The sequence below is a fragment of the Quercus suber genome, unplaced genomic scaffold, assembly GCF_002906115.3.
Source record: "Quercus suber isolate HL8 unplaced genomic scaffold, Cork oak 2.0 scaffold_1208, whole genome shotgun sequence".
NCBI lineage: Eukaryota > Viridiplantae > Streptophyta > Magnoliopsida > Fagales > Fagaceae > Quercus > Quercus suber.
In genome coordinates, this window is record NW_027070604.1 from 1 (window position 1) to 9,293 (window position 9,293).

General features: G+C 32.5%; 1 protein-coding gene across 1 annotated transcript; it reads right to left on the reverse strand.

The window, feature by feature from the left end:
* Positions 1-6,693: 6,693 nt before the first annotated feature.
* Positions 6,694-9,245, reverse strand: LOC136065834 (general transcription and DNA repair factor IIH subunit TFB1-1-like). The gene is made up of 5 exons (XM_065769567.1): positions 9,123-9,245; positions 8,828-8,905; positions 8,068-8,115; positions 7,288-7,356; positions 6,694-7,005 (listed from the first exon to the last, which is right to left on the reverse strand). Exons 1-5 carry the CDS (start codon positions 9,243-9,245, stop codon positions 6,919-6,921), a joined length of 405 nt encoding a protein of 134 aa, XP_065625639.1. The 3' UTR covers positions 6,694-6,918.
* Between the last annotated feature and the right edge of the window lie 48 nt (positions 9,246-9,293).

Consider the following 9,293-nt stretch of genomic DNA (forward strand, 5'->3'; position numbering starts at 1 on the left):
TTTAGACCCTTAAACACACAGATTGCGTAGCCTAGATTAATTAGCCAAGTTGTTACTTAGTCAAATTAAGCAATTCTAGGTTAAAACAATCCCACAATCATATCAAGAATAATAATGCAGCGGAAAATAAATAACACAAGATATGATCACCCAGGAAACCACACGGTAAAAACCTGGGGAGGATTTGACCCACCGATCCTCAAGGCTAACCTGAATTCACTATGAAAGAATTGAAGTTCGTACAAAAGGACTACAAGCTCCCCGCTCGACTTCCTAATGCTACCCACCAGTAGAACTTCCTGACACGACCACGCGCAGGCTCCGAATCTACGGACTACTTCTTTCTTGAATTCTTCAATCAGCTACAAGCTCCCCGCTTGCTTTTCTTTTAAGTTCCAATGGTTGCAACAGTAATGATCTTCAAGATGTTGAACTCATCTCCACCATGAAAACCCTAAGTTTTGTGTAAAGGAAAGCTCCTCAAAGATCTCACACGAGATTCACACAAAACAGCAATGTATGAGCAACAATACAATATGGACAACCTTCAAAAACGTGGCTAGGGTTTTGTTTATATACCTAGGGTAAAAACATAAAACCCTAAACGTTTAATGAAGTAGGGCTGAGTTGAAATTCTGCAGAAAATTCAACCTGTGCGATTTTCGATCGATCGAATCTATTCTTCGATCGATCGAGCCAGGCCGAGAGTCCCAAGTACTTCTGCAGCCACTCGATTCCAACTTTACAATATTAAACCAACTTTGAGCAAGTCTACATAAGACTAAATACAATGTTTTGATCATGGTTTGCCAACATTACAAATTAGAGTTCTAAATACATAAAATCCTAAGACCTTAGAACCTAACATAAAATATGATGTGGGTTTGTGTAAACCTAATAGAAATAGGAGAACTCATTTAAAAGGTCCATTAAGCTCCTATTTAAATAAGGTGGTAGAGAAAGAAAACACAAACCTAATGCTTCATAAGGTTTTCTTATTGAAACCCTAGCCTCCATCTTTTGAACCTATGAGTTCAAAAAACAGAAGAAAGAGATCTTGTTGCGACTCTTGTGCGTCTTTGGGTTTTGTACCAATCAAAGTCTTTGGCACCAATAAATGAAGATCTTATTGGTGTTTTTATGTGAAATTGTTGCCAATCAACTACAACAATCAAAAGAGTTGTTGTGGAGTTAGTCACGTACTGGGATTCATGCAAAATTGTTAGCTATGAATTAGAGATCTGTGGAAAGGGAAGAAGTCTCTACAAAATCAAGATCAATAAGGGATTGGCGTAAGGATTCGACTGTAAGTAGTTACTTTGGGATAGATCAAGTTAGAGTAAGATTCCTTGTACTTGTAACATCTTGATTTTGATTAGTAATTCTAGGGAGTGGTGAACTGAAAATCACCCAGTGAGGGTTTTGCCTTATGAAGGTTTTCCCCATTAATCACTCTAGATTATTTGGTGATTTGTTCATGCCTTCATAATATTGGCATGTAATTTGACGTAATTAATCAATTTTTGGTAATTAAATTAATTAACAAGGGTTAATCTATAACACAATATCGTCTACATAAAATTTCTCCATAATCAAACCCCATCCACTACAAGTCAACAACCCAAAAGTCACTAAGAAGTTTTGGTTTTTTTGGTTTAGATGAACAACACTTACATGTATAGTATTTTAATCTCACAATTAATGGGGATGACAATTTTGCCCCGCCTCACTTGACCCACTCCTCCCTGCTTCGCCCCACACGAGTTTTTCTTCTCCAGCAAAAGGGGTGGGGCAAGGATGAGGCAAGATTTTAGACCTACACCACACTCCACCCCACTCCACCCCACCCTGTGTTGATAAGGGTTAAATTGTAAATTTTTCATATTCTAAAACTTTACTTTTTAAACAAACATATCATCAGCTCTATATCATTCTACCCAACGTAGTTTTCGACCTCTTTTTTCTCTCTAACAAAGTTAGAAATAAATTACCATTGAATTATCACTGTAACCTTGGAGAACACTTCCTTCTTGGATTTGCTTCTTTTTTTTTTCTAGAGAGAACTTTAACCTATAGCATCCACTCCTAATGATAACTCTTTATCATTCTACCCAACGTAGTTTTCGACCTCTTTTTTCTCTCTAGCAAAGTTAGAAATAAATTACCATTGAATTATCATTGTAACCTTGGAGAACACTTCCTTCTTGGATTTGCCTTTTTTTTTTCTAGAGAGAACTTTAACCTATAGCATCTGCTCCTAATGATAGCTTTTTATCATCAAACCAAGACACCAATTTGTTTTTGGTGTAAGCGGAGATTGAACCCCAGATCTCTTATACAACCATCAGAGACTTTATCAGTTGAGCTAACTGGAACTCACCTTTTATTTGCTTATTAGTGAAGGTAGTACCAAATAATTTTCATGCTTTTCAACAATAGGTTCCAAATATGCTCTTATATATCATTGTCCGTTTCCACTGAAGAAAATATTGGATTTCTCACTGTATAATGTTGCCTCATATGTTTATAAAATGCTTTGAATATCTTTGTACTTCTCTTCCTTTGCATTACATAACACTAGAATAGGATGTTGTCATTAAAAATAAAAATAAAAAAAGTGTGCAACTCTTCTGGTCTTTTTTGGTTATTGCTACACCATGACTATGGATTTTTTTTTCATTCTCTCTACACCCAATAGATGTGATAATCTCCTATCAAAAAAAAAAAAAAGGATGTGATAATCCTTCTACAGGTAAACGACGAAAAGGGATATGTTATATGTATATCTACACCCCAATAGAAGAAGGAATGTTGGTCAAATACTAAATAGCATTGATTTAAAAAATAAATAAATAAATAAATAGCATGTACTATTCAAAGTCTATTTTTTTGAGAAATTACTGTTCTAAAGTCTAGACGACCAAAAAGGAATAAAATGATTTCTTTGGCTACTACTATTATTTATATTATATTCTATTATAGAGGATAGCTTTTATTGTTCTTATTATATATTATATATTTTCGGTTCGTCTTTCATTATCGCAGTAGTTAACATGTAATTATTTATCAATGTTTGATTTCATGTCAAGTTTAATTTCAATTTCATAGTAGATGCCTCGGACCCATATTGTGAGTAGGAAGTGCCTCATCCGGTTTCAAGTGATTGTATTTCTGAGCATTGCGAATATATGTAACTTTTGCTAAGCCATCTTGTGAATTGCATAAGTTTTCCTCCAAACATAATCACGTTATGTGACGATTTATGTGTAAACTGTTAAACATCTTAAAAATAAATGGTAAGTTGCTCATGTGATGACATGTGTTTATATTTAGAGTTATAATATTTTTCATATAAAACAATATTATAAGATGGTTTTGTGCTACACAAAAAACTTTAGGTGTTAAATGTTACATAATTAACAATTTATACATAAATCAATATCATAAAAGGGGTTAATTGTTATATTCTAAACTTCAAGGGGTTCCATGTTTTACAATGAAAACCTAAGTTTGTGTACTTTTTGTTTTCCAAATAATTTAAATAAGTCACATGACCATCAAATAGGTTATGTAATTGACCATACATATGGATGCTCATTTGATTTGTTACATAATTAATGGGTTAGATGAATTCTCCTTCAAAGCAATTAGGAAAAAATTTATTCTAAAAAGAAAAGAAAGAGTCTATTTAATGATGAAATTTTACAAATTTGAAATATATATATATATATATCTAGTATCGCATTATTTAAAAAAAAAAAAAATTATCATTCCTTATCAAGTAAAATGTTAGTGTAAATTAATAAATTATATGACACCATGTATATCTTTAGATTCAGGGGAAAACAAAAAAAAACATTATATGTAGAGAATCCTTAGTATCAAGTTGTGTATATAGCTAGAAAAATATAGAAAAATGAGGGGAAGAAAAAGTTATTTAATTAATGGTAAAACTTCGGTTCAGTTCCTTATGTATTGTACCTTTGATTTGCTAATTGAATTCAACCATATAGTTGTATTGACCAATACGCGGAAATAGTGATATCTTTTCAAAAACAATTACATTTAACTATGTAATTCATTGGCTAATGCAACCACAAAGTTGAATATAATAGGAGAATATATAGTAGGGCACTTGAAAATCTGTATATAAGTTTAGGTAAAACTTTTGTATAGTTCCTCATGTAATATATTATGTTCACCAATTAAATTCAAACACATAGTAACTCCAAGGAATTGGCCTAGTGGTGCCTAAAACCTCATGAGATCCATGAGGTCTTCAAATTAAAAGTTTAAAATCTCTAACTAGCATCATGAGGCCTCTTCAAGAAATTCTTTCCTATAATCATTTAGTGTGTGCAGGACATAAGGAATGCATGCACTTGGAGGACTAGTATCTCCTCCCGTTCAATTTGCCAATCTCCTTCAATTTTTATTTAAATTTAAAAATGTGACATTTAAAAATCAAATAAATCAGGTGTTACGCGTCTAGCTAAAAATGGGAGGAAATTTGTTTATGCACTTAACACCATTATTAGGGGAAAAAAAGACCAAATAGTTTAATTGTCAATGAGAAAGATATAATTATTTATATTTTATTAGTAAATATAATTATGTGTTTGAATTTCATTGAAAAATTTTATGTATTGCAGCTATATACTTATATATATATATATATATATGATAAAATTTCAATTTATAACGTCCACTCCATAATGATTGTTCTTATTATCAAGTTAAGATATCAACTAGTTTTTTGTCCCTTTGACTAATAGTTAAGCTAACTTTATACAGTTTCATAATAATTGTTCTTATCATCCGACTAAGATATCATTGTTTTTTGTGTAAACGGAGAACTCCAAATCCCTCATTTAAGAAATAAGAAATTTTATTAGTTAAACTAACTGAAATGCTCTAAAGTAGTTATATTCTTTCTAACCTATAAAAATTACCCTTTGACTAATAGTTGAGCCAACTATCTACAGCCTAACTGCAGTAACAACTATATCTATAACAACTCCAGTCAACCACCATCTCGTGACTCGCAAAAATCAGCAGCATCCAAATAAAGAAAAGTCTCTAAAAAAAAAAAAAAAAAAAAAAACAATGCAGATAAAAGTCATAAAACCCACTTCATTATCCAAATTAAATATAGGAAAAAGAAAAAATTGTTTGTTTCTTTTTTCCTTTTTTAAATCACTGTTANGTGGAACTAAAAGGCCCTTCTTGGGTTACGCAGCTCCTCCACCTTTCTGATTCTGTGATGTAATGTTTTTTTTTTTTTTAACCATTTACTAGGATTCTTTCTTTGTGTTTTCTCTTCAAATTCTCATCTGGGTATTTGGATTTTTAGGAATTATAGGATTGTTTCTCTGGATTTATGTCGATTTCATAATGCCTATTTCTTTCTTTAATACCTCCTTAATTCTTTTGTATGTACAGGATTTGTTAAGCCTTGAATCTTGATCTGTGTGTTATGGATTCATTGTGTTTTTCTTTTTGAAATTTGTTTGCCAATATCATATTAATTGATTTTTTTATAACCACTTGTTTTATTTATTTGTTTATTTGTATATTTGCCGTTTTGTTTTTTATAATCTGTCGAGATTGGGGTCCTCACTCCTCATTGTACTTTGAATGCCGTTTTTTCTTTCTTGTTCATGCCTTTTATTTTGTCTTGATTTTATTACTATTAATAAAATTTCAATGGGGCTATGAATGATTAAGCACATAGAACAAGGAGACAGTGCGTGTTGGAAATTGTGGAATCTATCATTATTCATTATGGGATTCGAGATTTAAAATAGGTAGTGGATAGCTCTGTTTCAACATCCACACCTGCCTCTAATAAACAACTCTTTTCTCGCAACAACCCCATATGTGAGTAGCCGATTTATTTTAGCTCCACACTTACCTCTGCGTCACACTAACCTCCATGTGAGAAGGTGTTGTGGCGTGGAAGAAATGATAATAGAACTTGAAATGACAGTTGAGCAATGACATAAAAGTTTTCACAAACATTTTCACACTGTAGGTGACCAGTTATCACTAAAAAACCTCACTTTTATATAAACTAATTATTGACACCACTTTTATTAATTGTGACACCACTTTATTATACTAACTAACACACGACAACCTCAAGTTTGTGAAGGTGCAGTGCATTTAACCTCCCTTGCATGGTGGAGCAATAATTAGTAATTACTAGTACAGTACTCATCTTAAATTTATTGAAAATCAAATTTGCTAACATCGCTGCCAAACGCATGCTTATAAGCAGAGGGAATCCTAGTGTACTATTCATCTTGAAATTTAAAATTAATAGAAATTTCTTAACATCAATGCCAAATAAGTGTGTTTATTCGTATTAGACTTCGCTCAAGCAAGAAAAGCTATAAAATAAATAAATAAATAAAATGTAAAATACATGCCCGATAAGCAACATGGTGTACAAGTTTTTGAATATGGACTCATTTTAATCTACAAGCAGGCCCTGAAGAGTACAATGTAAATATGGTCTAAACTTCACGACGCTCTCGCCAAGATTCTTGACGACTTTCATCTCAAGAACATTATAAATTTATAGTAACAGATTGGGAACTTGTGGCAGTCCAATATGGAATTTGCTATGAAACTTTAGAGTGTATAACAGATAGAAACAATCAAGATTCACGTTCTGATCAGGAGCAGCAGTGCAACAATTGTTCACTATTCTTAGTATTCTATGCATTTTTTATCAGCAGTAGAACATTAAACAGCTTTTACATTAATGGGCCGAGTTGATAAAACTCTATATTGTGTATGAGCTCAGAGCAAAATTGATTTCATGTACAGTTTATATGACTGCTACAAGATTGCAAAATCAATGAATGTTACATGACAGAACCAGCAAACAAGATGGGTTGGGTAATATAACTCCTACACATATCCATTTGGTTTATCTCCGCTCTTTGCTGATCTCTTCTGCAAATCCGCCTCATAATGTTGAAAAGCAGCATCTAGAGCCTGCACCATTATAGTCTTTGCCCATGAGTTTCAGCCATCAACAAGATGGCACTACATACAACAATCCAAAGGCAAAACAAATCATATGGTTCAATTACACCAAGTATTGATTTGTTTAATTAATTCTCATGATAATATGGAAAGGAGAAGGGGTGAGAACATTAACAGTACACACAGGACAAGTGACAGGCTATCGCCAATCCACTGGCTTTCATGTTGCAGCCAAATTGAGTACTGTACTCAACCCCAAAGAGAGAGCGAGTTTGTAAGACAAATGCTGACCTGATGCATTGGACGAACAAGGAGGAAAACCTGCTGGCGAAGGTCTGAAGGAACTGATTCCTTTATTTCCTGGGATTTGACAAAAGAATTAAAAAAACGATGCTAACTAAAACAATATCCAAATCAGTTGTTACCAAAGCCTTGTGTGTGAGTCAAATGGAACAGAAGATGTGACTATCAAAACTTGAGCCCCAGTAGGAGCAATGTATACACAACAAAATACAAAAGAGGTAGAGAAGGAAAACATCCAGTGTTTCCAGATATAAAGAAAATACATGTTCAATGGGAAGTTGCTCATCTTCACATGTTTACTTTATCCTACTAACATCATGCTGCAAACTGTTACCCAGTCACCTTCACATGTTAATGTTCTTCCTGAGCGGCACATTTGTTACCTTGGACAAGGAAATCAAGAAACTCTCCGTTTTTATTATGGAAAATTTTGAGACACTAATATTACAAACAAAATAAGATAAAAGGGGAAAAGTTTGAGATAAAAGGAAATCAAGAAACTCTCCATTCTTATCTTGCTTAACCTTATTTTGATATCAACCAATTTTGTTTAATATTCAGACGCAGTCAACAAATGGACAAAATTAATGCAATTTAAATATCCAAGAGGATTCAAGTGCTCTAGAAAATCAAAACTATTGAAAATGACTATACAATAGCGGTGAACTGAAGACAATAATCAATAAGATATGTTGATGGGGTTGGAAGAATCAAAAGCTCATGAGTGGAAAAAATAAAATAAAAGGGATTTTTTTTGTTATAAGATACCTCCAGCTGTGGATAAATTTTTGACATGGCATCCTTCACTCTGCTCACCTGCACATTAATAACTAAATGAATAAGGCAATAGGCATGCTGAACCAATCCAATCAAAAGACAACAATATCAAATAAAAGGAAACTCATGCAGTAAAATTTCAGAAAATCCATATTCAAATGCTGTGCTTACATATCCTCATTTTAATCAAAGTCATATACTCACATTTGAAGGCAACAGTTCTTGACTGTATTCTTCATTCTTAAAACAATATATTATATTTTGGTAAGTGTTCTTAAAACAATATACTACTGAAAAGACATACAGAGTTCATTCTTCTATTCCAATATCAGTTTTGTATTATCCTTGCCACGATCAAATTGACATTTCTAATACTTATAGAACTTGAAGTTCTAAGAAAATATTTAATAGTTGATTTTCATAAGATTTGGCGTTATAATATTTCAAAGCAAGAACAAGATTTCAGATACTAGATTTAGAAAGTTTGCAAAAATCTGAAACCATGATAAATAATCCAGTAACTCCTCACAACCTTTAATTTTATAACATCAAGCCCATAAACTGCATGAGACTTCACCTTAATCTACTTAACATTGGAAAAATTAGTGTTATGCACTTTACCAAGAAGCTTATAGTGGTTTGCTGACAGTTTACTATCTATAACTCTTTTGCGCACAAACAAATGCTCAAACATAAATAAATAAATGTATTTAACATGACTCTTGTCCATGTTAACAAATACAACACTTACCTTAGCATAAAGATATGATGTAGTAATTGGATATGAAGACCAAAAGTGCCTCAGTAATTCTTGAATGGATATCCAATGCTGGAAACAAAAAACACTCTTCTTATTAATATTAAAATCACTGAAAAACCAAAATTCATAGAATATACAATTAATAAGTTCAACATAACACAAAAAGAATTGATTCTAGCACACAGCCTGCTTAATCAATTCTTCAATAAATAAGATATCCATGGTGTTTAGCCACATTTTTCTAGAAGCAGCTATATATTATTTTAAGAAACACACATCTACTCACATGTAGTAGTTCCTCTTTAGTTGTGTTGGGCAAGCTGTTCAGTATACCCTCTTGAGCATTCTTCCCAAGTTGAAATTTGGTACTTGAGATGTTCTGGGTCAAGCCATTAAGGACCTGAATCATTCAAATTACACAGTTAAATTATGCAACATATATATGATAGCATATCAC